This window comes from Cucumis sativus, chromosome 6, assembly GCF_000004075.3.
Source record: "Cucumis sativus cultivar 9930 chromosome 6, Cucumber_9930_V3, whole genome shotgun sequence".
Lineage (NCBI taxonomy): Eukaryota > Viridiplantae > Streptophyta > Magnoliopsida > Cucurbitales > Cucurbitaceae > Cucumis > Cucumis sativus.
The window spans coordinates 21310855-21326200 of record NC_026660.2 but is presented as its reverse complement, the minus strand read 5'-3'; the positions used below and the strand labels follow the sequence as shown (position 1 = coordinate 21326200).

Here is a 15346-nt window from a genome sequence, read left to right as displayed (position 1 = left end):
TTGTAACATACACATCTATTAAATTTAGTATTGTATCATATACCATATGTCTTTTAAAGAGTGGTGTATGGTGCCCTTATATGACATACCACAATTGAACTAGTTGTTATTTCTCTTCATATTATTCTCATTTTATAAATATTTTTTTATTCTTAATATTTATTTAATTTCTTCATTCTTTTCATATCTTGCACTTCCTTTTAGTTCCAATTTAATATTTTAATGTAAAACTTCACATATATAAAATTAAGAGAAATTTTCATCCGTCAAACTATTTATATAAATAGCAAAAAAAGAAAAAAGAAAGAGAGGATATTAACGAACAATGACAATTTGTATGAACCTTTATTAATGAAAGATATGTATCGATTTCTACAATTCAAGAAATCAATGATAGACTTCTATCATTTTCTATCAATAATAAACATTCATAAACTTCCATCAACATCTACCTACAACATAAGAAAACAAAATTTTGTTATAATTTATAAATAATTTGATATTTTTTTTTATATTCAAAAGATCCAAAAATGTAATTATATTAAACTATAAAAAAATTAGAAAATTTATTTTAAAGGATAAAACTATTGAAAATGTTTATAAATATAATAAAATATTATTGTTTATATATAATCTACACCAAATTATTATATCACATCTAAATTATGCCATTTTATTATATTTAATTTTTTTTTGTAATTTTGATATATTTAAAAATAACACGATAAATTATGTTAAAATAAAAGAAATTTGTTAGTATAATACATAATTTTTTTTTTCTAAATTAAAAACAAACATAGTTGAATGCAAACAGAATTATTATTATCTACGGGAAAATATCATAAATTTTTTCCATAACAAATAAGATTATCTCTAATATTTCATTGTAAAGTAAAGCAAATATAAAATTGGAGGATGAAATAATATAGAAAAATGGTTAAAAATAACTAAATAGACAAAAAAAAATTCTATATATATATATATTTGAAAAACCCAAAAATATATATATAGTTACGTTTTTGTCCATAAGTTATGGTTTAAATTTCTATTCAGTCTCTGGATTAGAATGTTAGACATAGTTCGTATCAAAATGTCACAGTTATATAGTTGACATTTGAGTATTTTTTTTAAATTTGATCCTCACATTTTAATATTTATATTTTTAAACTTCAATTTTTCTTTAAATGCTTATTTTCAAATTCAATGTCAATACATTTAAAATAATCAAATCAATTATAATTAATTAAATTCTTCACTTTAAAAATTAAATTTAAAATTTTACTTTTATAATTAGTTTAAACTAATCAATAAACATTGACATCAATATTTGCAACTGTAACTATAACAGAGTATTTAATGAAATGTTAAAGTAAAAAAATGTAAAATCTTAGAATTTAGGTACCAAATTAAAATAAACTCAAACCTAAAGACTTTGATAGAATTGAATTGAAAGGAAAAAAATTCATTTGAAATGACCAAATGTGTAAAAATTTGGAATCTACACACTAAAATATAAATTAAACACAAAATTTAAGAACAAAAGACATATTTTTCTCTACATAAGAGTGAAAAACATTGCGAATAAAATATGCTAAAGTCATTCGAAACAATAATATTAGTTGGATTTATTTTCCCTTCTTCTAATTAAAACTATTTACAAAATATAACAAAAAAAATTTAAATAGATTAAAAAAATAAAATTTTACTATATTAAATAGTTTCAATATTTCTTATTTTTGAAAATGTCCCTTATTCTTATTTATATATAATAAATTGCAAAAAGTTGCAAATTTGACAAAATATTTACAACAATAGAGACTAAAATTAAACAATTAAACAAAAATACAAATAAGCCACGTAACGACAACAAACCTTTGTTCACATCTCTCCCTTGACACCGAATTGATGATTTCTACATTATTCATCTCTTGAGTATAAGTAGCTAAGATGAATTTTTCAAATTGATTGGAGCATAAGAAAATGATAAGTTTATAAAGGTTTGGAGGATTAGGAGTCATCAATTATTTATTTCTTCTCCTTATATTGATGGATTATGCGTTGTGAATAGTATAATGAGAAATACCATATGTGTAATTAAGAAAGAAATTAGGGAGTGGTTTGCGTGAGAGTTTCCACTAATTGGGGAGGTTATGAATATGATGGTGGTCATTAATTAGATGATTGGCGTAATCAACAACGGTCATTGCTTAAACATGCCTTTCTTCCCCTTTCAACTCCTCTGGGCCCTCAACCTTCTTTTTGTTTCTTCCTCTTTTCCCACTCTTTTTTATTTCATTTCTCTTTTCTTCCAATATTATTTCATTCTCTATTTTTTAATATACGACAAAAATTAATATCATTTTATATCATGTGAAATATTAATAATTCAACTTTAATAAATCATCATTTTATTCTTTATATCATTGGTTTTTTTTTTTTTTTGTTTTTGTTCTCTCCTCCCTTCCAATCAATTCATCAACACATACACACATATATATTACATCCAATGGGTAAATTAATCACAAAATTAATATCATTTTCAACCGTTAGATTATAATATATATTGTCTACATTCAACTTCTACTGTAGTGGTTGTACCCCTACACAATAATCAAACTTTTCATTATGAGTTCAAATCTTATCTGCTACAATTATTGAGTATAGTTCAATGAATTATGCTATAAATTAAAAGAAAAAGTCATACTAATTATCGTTGAGTTAAGTTCGCTTTGGTTGACATGCTCCTGCAGTTAATCATATGTTAGACTTTTGTTCAATTAACCTAAACCAATCGATACAGTTTGGCCGATTGAGTTATTATTTATTAGCATAATATATAAGTTGCGTTGAGTTCAAATAAATAAAAAATTTATGGAAACTACATTGTCTTACTAAATTTATCATTTAACCTAAAAACTTATATAACTATTATTTTGTATTATTATATAATTTATAATACAATACATAATACATATTGTATTAGAAAAATGAACCTGAGTATTCTTTTTTTTTAAAATGAATTTATAATATAACATATTATATTTCTAAATATTTTTGTACATGCTCAATATAATTCTACATTTTTTAATATAAAATTCAAAATTCTTGATAAAGACATGAAAAAGTAACTTTTTTCTGGTTTAGTTCACAAACTTAAATACGTTTTTATTTTCTAAAAAAATAAAATATGAATTGTGGATCGATCGTAAAGTAGATTTTGAAGAATGACTATACTATACATACCATTATACCATTTTTTTTACACTTATATAAGTAAGTGGACAAAAACAAAAAAAAAAGAAGGTTGTGATTTTTGTACATTAGATATGAAGTTTTGAAAGAGGTGAAAGTGACCTTTTCCTTCAAAACATGGCTAAGGGAACAACAAGTCAAAAGTCATGAAATTAGGAAGTTATACCATTTTTTAAACAATAATTGGTAGCAAATTACATCATCCTTCTTAGTTTTAAAAATATTATATCACACTCGTAATTGAAACAATTCACTATTACAATTAACCCTAATTTCAAACTATAGACTAAGGGTTACTTTTTAAGAAATTTAACCAATGACGTGGCATTGCTAAAATTCAATTGAAAAAAAGAAAAAGAAAAAGAAAAAAAAAAGGAGAATTTTGAAAACCTCACGCGAGATTCACATGCGAATGTCATGACCAAACCCAATTACTTCATCAACCCATCAGGTTTAACTTTAAAGTGTGAGAAAGCGAGCGAAGAGCGAAGAGCGAAGAGCGAGAGAGAGAGAGAGACTCACCTTTTTCTCTCTCCCATTTCGCTCCCTAAACCAAATTTCAACGGAGAAGACACAAACCAACTCTACTCCGCTAATGGAGGACGAAAATTCGGCTCCGACTACATCAACCATGCAATGCCGCAGCCTCCACGGTCTTCATAAACCTCCAACACCTTCCGGTGAACGCCGCTTCTTGATCTTCCTCGCCTTTTCTCTTCTATGGTCCTTCGCCGACGGAGCTTTCGATTATGCCGATGCTCTCTCCAAGAGTCTCCTCTACTTCGAGTCTCAGCGATCCGGGAGGTTGCCGTACAACCAGCGCGTCAACTGGCGAGACCATTCCGGTCTTACCGACGGTCTTGAACAAGGAGTCAGTTCCTCGAAATTTGCAATGGATGCTCTGTTTTCGCTTTCTGTTAGTTTGGCTTTTTGGTAATCGATCGGATTTTTTGCTTTCTTCTGGGTGTTACAGGTTGATTTAGTTGGAGGATACTACGACGCTGGTGATCATGTGAAGTTTGGTCTCCCAATGGCCTTCACGATAACGATGCTATCGTGGAGTGTGATTGAGTACCGACGAGAAATTGAAGCTGCTGGAGAATTAGAGCACGCTCTCGAGGCCATAAAATGGGGAACGGATTACTTCATTAAAGCACACACTAGCCCCAATGTGCTATGGGCGGAGGTGAATCTCATATTCTCCTTATCAATTTATCATAATTTCGCTTTCATCACCATCAATCGAATCACATTGCTTCGTAAACAGGTCGGAGATGGAGATACGGATCATTACTGCTGGCAGAGACCGGAGGATATGACGACATCACGGCAAGCGTACAAAATCGATGAGAAGAAGCCGGGGTCAGATCTGGCTGGAGAGACGGCGGCAGCGATGGCAGCGGCGTCGATTGTTTTCAGAAAAACGAACTCACATTACTCGCACTTGCTGCTCCATCATGCGCAACAGGTAAAACAGAAATTAGTTGAGAGTGATGAAGTCTTTAATTAATTAATTAATTGAAAAAACAAACTGATTGATTGTGATTTTGTTTGAATATTGGTGTGAAGTTGTTTGAATTTGGGGATAAATTCAGAGGGAAATATGATGCAAGTGTGGGGACAGTGAAGAGCTACTACGCGTCGGTGAGTGGGTATAAAGATGAACTGCTGTGGGCTGCGCTGTGGCTGTTTGAGGCCACCGACAATCAACAATATTTGGAGTACGTCGTTAACAAGGCTCATTGCTTCGGTGGCATTGGCTGGGCCATTTCTGAGTTCAGCTGGGATGTTAAGTACGCTGGCGTCCAACTCATGGCTTCTAAGGTAACTAAATTTCACTCTTTATCATTATTATTATTGGGACTAATGATATTTAGTATTGTTAATTAGTTTTGAAATAAAATTATTTGAACATAATTAACTGGTTAAACTTTTATAATTTTAGACAAAGAAAGTGGTCAGAAGTTTGAGCCTCCCTAGTAAGAACACCCATTAATATCTACACCTTTTATTATGTGGTGTGTTTTCATTGGTAGTTTTTATTGCCATCTTGCTAGTGGACCCAATCAACAGTGACGTGTGTTGCAACATATTTCTCATTTCTTTTGTAACAGAGAGTTGATGAATTTTGAAGAGTATGTGAACATAAAAGTTGTTTAGGATTCAAGATTTTGTTGTTAACTCTCTTATATACCTCTTTAACTCGATTAAGATTAGTCCAGCACTAAAGTTTAGAAATCCCACCTATAATTTAATCTAAAAGTAGTACTTGTATTGATTTCGTAGGATGTGTATAAAGATAGATAATAGTGGAAATGCAGCTAAACACTATTTTTAGGGATTGATGGAGATTATGCGTTTGATTAAGGAGTGTTAAAGATGGAGTGATAAATGGCATAAGGGGAATGGGGAAAGGGAGGGGGGAAATCTGTCTCAATGTCACTGTTTAATAAGCTTTTTAGCTTTTATTCACGTCAGAGAGATGGAGTGGCCCTTAATTAAAGGACCCATTTGGGACAGCAAGGGTAAAGTTTTAGACTTGGAGTCATGTTGGATGGAGCACAAAGCCACGTGCATCCGATACCACACCAATTAATTCTCCTTCTAACTACTCAACCCACGCCACGTGTCCTTTTTTAATTTCCAATTCCCCCTCCAGCACCATAGGATCACACAACCAAACCCCAATACCTTCAGTCCCCTCCTCTTATTTTGTCCATGTTTTTTAATCTCTTTTGTGTTCCCACCTTTTCAACTTTTTCCAATTTAATCATTCATGTGTTCTTAATTCAACTGGACCATCAACCTATTGTCTCTTTTAAAATAATTGTGTTGTTACCCCTTGAATTGTATTTGAAATAACTATTTCATTTTGATATACAATATGTTAGTGAAACAAACATAAATTTAGCTTTAAGAATTCGTTGAAATTTATATTGATCTCTTTGAATGTTGAGGGAATATTAAAAACTTGAATTTGATGTTTCTATGTTGTAGAGGGAATTGAAATTATGAACTCCAAAGTTAGTATTATAGATTTTATGTGAATGGAAGTTGAGTTTGTTTTGTTACGAAGAAGAGTAAATCAGAAAATTTAACTCTTTTCGTGTATTGTGTATTTGTAGTTTCTAATGCAGGGGAGGCATCAAAATAAGGAGCAAACAAAAATCCTGAAGCAATACCAATCCAAAGCAGAGTATTACCTTTGCACCATCCTCAACAAGAACAACGCCAGCAATGTCGACCGAACTCCGGCCGGCCTTCTATTCATCCGCCAATGGAACAACATGCAATACGTCTCTACAGCTTCGTTTCTTCTCACTGTCTACTCCGACTACCTCCGCCGTTCCAACCTCCATCTCAACTGCCCCACAGGCCCCGTGGATCCCGATGACCTTTTCATTTTGGCAAAACAACAAATAGATTACATTCTGGGCTCCAACCCAATGAACATGAGCTATTTCGTGGGATTTGGCTCCAAGTTTCCGACTAGAGTTCACCACAGAGGAGCCTCGATTGTGTCGTACAGAGAAAACAAGGCGTTCATTGGGTGCACACAAGGCTACGACAATTGGTACGGCAAGGGAGATCGGAATCCAAACGTCGTGGTTGGGGCGTTGGTTGGCGGCCCTGATTGCCAAGACAATTTTGCCGATGAGAGAGGGAATTACATGCAAACTGAGGCTTGCACGTACAATACGGCGCCGTTGGTTGGAATTTTTGCCAAATTGTCTCAATTTGAAGGTTCGGACCCGGGTCGAACCCGAAGCGACCAGCTCCTACATGCTTCATATTGAGACACAAATGACAAAACAAGTAAAATTTAAGATCTAAGAAGAAGAAGAAAATATATAATATAAATATATATATATATATATTTATAAATGTGTTTGGGGGGAGGGGGGGAAGAAATTGGGATTTTGAAAATTTTCTTATGAAATTTGAAAAGAAAAAGAAAAATGTTGATTTGGGAGGCTGAATTTAAGGAGTTGTAGCCCCAGCTTTTTCTTTTTGTGTAGCTTCATTTAATCTTTGTATGTATAATTATATATACATATATATACCCATTACTAAAAAGGTAATTAAAGTTCCACATCTCGTGGCTTTCTTTTCCCATCTTTTTCCTTCTTCTCTTTTACCTTATTTGTATTTTAATAATTTATTCCTTTCTTTCTTATATTGATAATTCAATCATACCTTCTTTCCACCCTACCCGCACACTATATGGAATTTAGAAAATTAGCATTCATTACTATTCCATTTTGCAAAAATAGATCCCACCTACAACAACTCCCAAAACTCTCTCTTTTTACCTATTTCTTCTTACATTATGTTATTCAAATTAAATGTAGTTTAGGGTTTGATTTAAATTTGTTTTGTTTCAAGTATTTGAATTTTGTTATTACATTTACTTTTCATCACCAACTATTTCATTCTCCCTATTTACAAACTATACAAAGTCTAACATAGTCTCACCCAATACACTTTTACATCTAGAAATAAACCTAAACTAAAATAACATTAAATAAATACTCTACTCTACTCTAATAGATATTCTAAACGATATACCTAATTATGTGTTCGGTTTAATTTTCTTATTAAATTTCTTGTGTTATTTACATATTTTAGAGCCTAAATATCTACATCTATTCATATCCTTTCGAATCAAAATAGCTAAAAAAGAAAGATATCTTTATTACATATATGTTAGCTAGTCACCATAAAATTTTCCATTGAAATTCAATAAAAATAAATAAATACAATATCCATAAGCCCTATGACATAAAAAATTCCTCTATAGAGTACTTTACTTTCTTTTCTAATACAATTAACGTTACTAACGTACTCATATGTAAATTAAACTATAATCTAGTTGACTTAGTTAAGCAAAATCGACGTTACATGTAGTCGAACGAGGGGAGGGAAGTGAACCAACGGAGTCATCCTTTGTGTTAGTGACCAACACATCACATTTAACAGAAAGAGCATAATAACCAATTCTCACACCTCCAAGTTTCCATTTAACTCTTCCCATCAACACAACTCTAAGCCAAAACAACCCACTCTCAGTACTTCTCACTATCTCATTTGCCAACTCCTCCGTCACCGACACCGCGGACACCGCTGCACCACTAATCTTCAGTGGTATCTCCACGGTGGTCTTCTTTTCGTTAATCACCGGAGACAACATTACCTGTGGTGTTATCTGTTGATCCTTATACAACACCACCCCAGTTAATTGGTCATAGTAAATGGAAGAGAGCTTGTTGGGGTTCCTTGTAACAATGGTGCATGCCATTGTTGTCAAAAGCTGCGATGGAGGCGACACGGTCAAGTTGTATATCACAGCCTCGACCACTGAAAACTCGGGGTTCTTGGGGCGGTAGGCAAGCCAGAGAGCGCATGAAGCCATGATCACGGCCAGCACGAATAAAATTGTAACATACTTACATATGAAGCCATATTGTAGTTTGTTCGTCTTACTATTGACATTATGCTCTTCATCTCGACATTCCTCACTTACTTCCATGTTTTTTTTCTTCTTCTTTTTTTCCCTTAATTCAACATATGGAGTAAAAGGATTCAAATTGAATCCTTTTTAAATAGAGCAAAAGGGAGGGTTAGTTATATTTGGGAATAATAATCAAAGGATCAGTACGTTTGGATAGATAATTGCTTTTGGCATTTTTATTTGTATGGTTACTTTTTCTTCTTTCTTATTTAAAAATATATTATAGATTCTTTCCTTAGTCTAAATGCTTTAATAAACCACATGATCGTTTTTCATATTATACTCAGACTTGATTAGATTTGCTAGCTCAATACTTGTGTATATATCTATATTTAAAGTAGATTATTTCCTAATCTACTAACATTTTATTCCTTCTTCTAATAAAAAAATTCCACGAATTTACTTATTCTTTTCCAAATGTTGTTGCTAAATACCAAATTTGTTGTTGGGTGTAAAAGTATATAGCATTCTCTTTACTTATTTAATAAAGGAGCTTTGTGTTATATCGTTCAAATTTAAAGATAGCTATAAAATAGGAGAATTTTCAAAAATAGAAAATTTTACAAAATATTTACCATAAAAACAAAAAAATTGTTGTTATTTTTTTTGTTATAACTTATAAATATTTTAATTTATTTTATTATTTTAAAAAATGTCCTAATAGAATATGGTTAATATATTCATAGTGTAGAGTATTTTTGTAGTTATGATTAAAAGTATTGGTGAAAAGAAGATGATGGTAAAATGGATGGTTACAAATATAATAATTAAATTTAAAATATTTTTATATAATTAATTATTATTCATCAAAATTGCTTTGTATATGTATGCTGTGGAGGGAAAGGAAGTTAGTTACAAATTTCTTCATGGGCTATTTAGTAAGAGTCCATGCAAGAACTTGGGCCAACAATACACCATAGAAAGGGAAAGTTATATTTCATAATTCGAGGGAGAATGTTCAATCTATTCATATTGTATTTTTTTCAAGGACATTGGATTGCTTTGGAAAAAGAGATAGTAACTTACGTTATGAAGCCAAGATATTAACAAAAGAAATTAGTGAATCATTATGCACTTGATCAGTAATCAACATGTAGTCCCAACTAGACTTTTACATCCTCAAATGTGATTGTGACATGTATATGTATCTAGCATGTATAGCGTGGGAACTAAAAAATTGATCAAGATCATCGCGTTAGATAGATAACAAAATAGTTTCAAAATAATCATATTTTGATAATAAGTTCGAATCACAATATTTAAATAAAAAATTTCGGAAACATTAGAAGGAAAAAACAAAAGATTGTTATTATTTTCTAAATCTTTACAAAATCAATATTTTAGAGTTGAAATTGTGAGTGTTTTAGTGCCAAAATTCACTTACAACTTCTCTTCCATTTCTCCCATTGCCCCAACGGTCACTTCCTCTCCTTCCTTCTTAAACCCCTCTTCTCTCTCTCTCTCTCTAAAACCCCCCATTCTCCAACACTCTCTCTCTAAAATGCCGATCGGTTTCTCCCTCTTTCTCCTCATTCTTCTCATTCCCTGCACCGCCCCACATCCCTCACGCCCCTCCATAAGGGATCAGAGCGCCGCCGCCTCAGAGCTCTGGTGCGTCGCCAAGAACAACGCTGACGACGCCTCTCTCCAATCAGCCCTCGACTGGGCCTGCGGCGCCGGCGGCGCTGACTGTTCCCCAATCCAGCCCGGCGGCTCCTGCTACGACTCCACTGACGTCCAGAACATGGCCTCCTTCGCCTTCAACGATTACTTCAGGAAACACGGCATGACCGACGACAGTTGCTTCTTTCAAAACTCCGCCGCTATCACCTCCTTAAACCCTAGTACGTTTCTCCTTCACTCCGATCTCTCAAGTCCCTACTCCAAATCCGAAATTCTTTTCAGATCTGATTTCGATCTTTCTTGTTTTTCAGGCTTCGGAAATTGCAGATTCCCATCTAGGTAAAGATCTGTACATCAAAAAATTAATGGTGGAAATTGGAACCTATTTTAAAAGATTTATAGTGGTTTTAATTTAAAAGGATAGATTGATTTTGTTCTCATTCTATGGCGCAGTGTGTTGAGAAATGGGAATTTCTCAAGCCAAACGACATCGGTAGGGATTGAGCCGAGTGAAGACTTAAGCGGATCGCCTCGGACTTCGGGTCGGGCGTGGGTTTGGCCCGTGGTAATCGGGTATTTATTCTTGAGAAGTATGTAAGATCAAAACTTTTGCCCTTCTAGTTTTTGTGTATTGATTGATTATCATCTCCCACATGTGGGTGTGATTTGTATTACAATTTTAGAATTTAGAATTTTGTGTGTTTATTTTTTATTAATTTAAAAGTCATTTCGATTCTAAATTTAATTGTAATCAAAAGTCTAAATTGATTCATTAAAAAGATTGAAAGTCATAAACCATATAAAATTTGGAAGAGGGTAGCAATTGATATATTTACACCGATCTTAAGTTCGTAAATTACAAGTTTGTGTAATTTTTTTATTTAAATATTATTCCTTGCAAGCTCTTTCAAAAATGAAAAAAGAAAGTTTGATCTTCACTTATTTACATACATAATATTTTACAGTTTTGAGAATGCTTTAAACACCCTAGATAGTTTAGGTATACATATTAGTAAGTTGTTTTTAAAATTTGTGTTTTTCTTTATTTAAAACAAAATTGAAAGCAAAACCTCAAAGTTCAATACTCTACCGTACTAAAACAAACAATGATATTGGATGTTGAGTCATAATAATGATGTTTAAACTTAAGAGAACTAAAAATTGAAAGGGAAATTAATAAGATTGGTATTTAGAATAATTTATTTATTATTTGAGTATGATATGAAAAAAAGACAAGAAAAGAGAAAATGAAAATAAAAAGGGAGTTTGTTTGAAAACGAAATGAAACTGACTTTGGCCGAAGTGTTAGAGAATCAAAGTTCACATGGGAAGGAAAAAGAGAATATTAAAATTATAGTCTTACAAACCCACAAGTTTTCCTAACCCATCTACCTAACCTATTTCTAAACTTCATATACACACACACACATATATATATATTGGATCATCAATAAACTACCTTCTTAATTAATCATGATTTATCTTTTAATTTTAAATTATAGATCATCACTAATACATGTTGTATAGGCAAAGTAAATATAACTAAAATATAGTCATGTTTTGGATGTGCTCAATCTTTATGCATAGAACACAAAAGGTAAAAATAAAAATTAGAGAAGAAAAAAGTCGGGTGGTATTTTCATGTTCTAAAAACACTACTAAAATATAGTCAAGAAAAATGATTAATGAAATAGAGATTTCATAAGTTTTTTTTTAAAAACGAAATGGTTAGCTCTAAATTTTAATGTTATTAATAGATAGTGATAAATTTTTAATAAAAAAACATTTAGCAATTTTGTATTATATACTTTTTATTGATAGAAATGATGAAGGAAAAAAATATTAAGTGAATAAAAATAAATAAAAGTTAAAAATAGTTTTTTACATTAATTGATATTTACTGGGATTCCAAGTCTGGAACGGCGTCGTTTCTATGTTGGAGTACACAGGGTTGAATCCTTAGCGAAGACCTTTCTCTACTTAGAATCCGTCTGAACGAACTCAATCGGGAGGTTGACCCACCACCACCACCACCACCCTCCCCCACCTCTGCCGCCGGACCTTCCCGAGGTTCTGGCAGCATCATCGGCGCCGCCTCCGTCCGACAAATCGGACATGTGGAATGAGACCCAAACCATTTATCAATACACTCCACATGAAACACATGTTTACAATTGGGCAAAATTCTCGCCGTCTCGCCGTCCACGATAGCGCTCAAGCACACGGCACACTCCACGCCGCCACCGGAGGGGTCTGGACTTTCCGATTGGTGCTTGAAAACGACGACCGGCATCGACGCCATGACTAAGGGGTCGAGCCCGGAGCGAGACGGTGGCGGGTGATGGTCGCCGGAGTCGATGAAGGCGAGGATTCCGAGACGACGTAGGACGGCCTGACGCCGTGCGTGGCGGCGGAGGGCATAACGGGCGTAAATGTGAAGGGCAATGACGAGAATGACGACGAGAGAAAGGGAAACGATGGCGGTGAGCATGATTTTGTTGTTTAAATCATATGGGTTGCGATGGGGATGGGCGGGGCCGAAGTATATATCGTCGCCGTCGAAAGAGGGATTAGTGGGGGAGGACATGGCCTCTTGTTTTAAGTGAGATGGAGAAAGAAGTGAGATAGAGGAAAAGATGAATTTCTTTGTGGGATTTTGAGGATTTTAATGGTAATATAGTGAGATTTTTTTTAACAAAGAATTGGAAAAGGAAAGTATGTATGAAGTTTGGGTTTTGAATTTTGATGATTGGTGTGTGAAAGAGAAGATTATTAAAAAAGGATATGAAATTTCTTGGTGAAGAAATAAGAAAAGAGCCAAATTTTCAATTAAGATTTGTGTTTTATTTCATACTTAATTTTCAATTAAGTTGACTGTTGAATGTTGACTTCTTCTCTTCCCCAATTTTTCTCTTACGTTTTCTCTTTTAATTATTATATATATGTGTGTGTGTATATATATAAGATGTAATTAATGGGTCAAATTAAGCATTTGATTTTCTACCTCTTTTTAATGTCATATTTTGTTAATTATGATTTTGAGTTTAAGGGTATTCCAAAAATACCCTTTAAAGTAGCACTTTCTTCTTTCTTCCTCTTAATTTGCTTTATGCAACAAACAGTGTTGAAACTCATCTTCTCTGATATTGCAGTTTGCATTTCATTTGAAATTCTCCTTTTGTATGGATTTCAATAGGAAGTAAGAGATTGTTATGAATATGAATATGAATATGGAAGAAAACTCAAGCATATTCTATTCTTCTCACTTCATTCACATCTAATTTCTATCTAATTTGTTTTCCATAGTTGGTGGTGAATGAGATGATTGATAATGCTACATGTAGGTTACAAAATTGTTAGTGTTTTCATGGAGGAAGTCATTGCTTTTTAGTGATCTTTTGTTAACTTAATATCGAAAAAACTTCAATTTTGTTTATTTAGAACTTCAAAGAACAATTTAGTTCAAATCATTACTCGTTTGCTATTAGATATCTTCATAATTTACCCATCATTATATGGTTTAAATTTTTAATTATAACTAAGATCATCCAACACCAAATGATGTTATACATCATATGGGAATGATTTATGGGATAAACGTTTAGTTATTATAAAGTTTGGAAAGCGTGAAAATTGTACACTTTAGCAGTGGAGAGATTGCTTTCATTTACTTTTGGTATAAAGCACTGAGATTCTATTTCCAACTTTGACGATTTTTTTTTTTACTTTCTTTTTTTATATATATATTTTTCGTATTTATAGACTTAATATTCCTTAATTTATTTATCTTTCATATATATATTTAATATTTTTTATTTATTTTTGTTTTGTCTTCTTTTGATTTTTTATAATTATAATTTAATTTAATTTAAAATTTTCAATATTTTAGATGAATTTATTATTTGATTTCCAAAATTTAGATCAATTTTTTTTCTATTTATCTATATTTATTTGTTTAATTTAATTGGTTGAAATACTTAAATTTCTATATTATTTTTATCTTCTAAATTTAAATTATGAATATGTTTATTTAAATATTTTCTAAATTTTAAATTTTAAATATCAATTTCAATTTCATGTTTATATGTAATTTTAAATACAAATCTATTGTTTTTATTAACATCAAAATTAGTTAGAAATTTACCTTATATAATTTTATTTTTTCACTAAGATACTCATTTAGATTATCCTTCATATTTTCGGAAATTTTTTTATAATATTAATACTAGATATCTTTTTTCTTTACAAAATATTTATAACTTATAATAAATTATATTACATATAGTAATTGATATGCTATAATGATAAAAGATTTATTTATTTTAATTTATTTTGCTATATTTAAAAGATAAGAAGAGTAAGGATTGAACAAGAAGGGTATATTTGTCTTTGTCTATGTGTACATTCTAAAAACTAAAAGAAGTAAAAGATTTATTTGTTTGACCATTTTAACCTTTTTGGCCATTTTTTTTTTCTTTTTTGTTATAATTTTTCTTCCTCTTTTGGACAAATTCCTTTTGGCTTTTGTAAATATAAAATTTGAAAGTCTAAACTCATTTTACTTAAAATGTTGATATTAAATAAGTAAATCAATAAATAAAAAATTAGTATATAGAAAGTCAAAGTTGATAATTAATTTAATTTGTCCATTTGTGTTTGTTTTTTAAAGACTAAGAGATTTTGAAACTTAGGCATTACCATATGTTTAAAGTCCTCAAAATGAGTTTCATATACTATTACTTTTACTATATGATCCATACTATGCTCAATAATCAATTTGCTTTGATTTCTTATATTTTAATTTAAAAGATATTAAAATTGGTGGACGAATTTATATGATCATATATACCATATGCCAAAACTTTTACTTGTGAAGATGTCTTGTTTTCTCCGTCTTTCACTTTCCATACAACCTATTAAGCACCAATTAAAATTGTAATTTGTAAACTAACCGTCACC

At 31.5% G+C, this 15346-nt stretch overlaps 4 protein-coding genes across 4 annotated transcripts; 2 read left to right on the top strand and 2 right to left on the bottom strand.

The window, feature by feature from the left end:
* The first annotated feature begins 3709 nt into the window (after positions 1-3709).
* Positions 3710-7368, top strand: LOC101207903 (endoglucanase 11). The gene is made up of 5 exons (XM_004140069.3): positions 3710-4123; positions 4226-4438; positions 4520-4720; positions 4822-5076; positions 6378-7368. The coding sequence occupies exons 1-5, from the start codon at positions 3848-3850 to the stop codon at positions 7047-7049; spliced, it is 1617 nt and encodes a 538-aa protein (XP_004140117.1). The 5' UTR covers positions 3710-3847; the 3' UTR covers positions 7050-7368.
* A 766-nt stretch (positions 7369-8134) lies between these two features.
* On the bottom strand, positions 8135-8665 carry LOC101218212 (NDR1/HIN1-like protein 26). The gene has a single exon (XM_004140195.1). The coding sequence runs from the start codon at positions 8663-8665 to the stop codon at positions 8135-8137; it is 531 nt and encodes a 176-aa protein (XP_004140243.1).
* Positions 8666-10129: 1464 nt separating this feature from the next.
* LOC101208144 (PLASMODESMATA CALLOSE-BINDING PROTEIN 5) lies at positions 10130-11127 on the top strand. The gene is made up of 3 exons (XM_004140070.3): positions 10130-10608; positions 10699-10726; positions 10841-11127. The coding sequence occupies exons 1-3, from the start codon at positions 10266-10268 to the stop codon at positions 10983-10985; spliced, it is 516 nt and encodes a 171-aa protein (XP_004140118.2). The 5' UTR covers positions 10130-10265; the 3' UTR covers positions 10986-11127.
* A 1053-nt stretch (positions 11128-12180) lies between these two features.
* Positions 12181-13175, bottom strand: LOC101217974 (RING-H2 finger protein ATL40). Its single transcript, XM_031888293.1, has one exon. It carries the CDS (start codon positions 12972-12974, stop codon positions 12285-12287), a length of 690 nt encoding a protein of 229 aa, XP_031744153.1. The 5' UTR covers positions 12975-13175; the 3' UTR covers positions 12181-12284.
* Positions 13176-15346: the final 2171 nt, after the last annotated feature.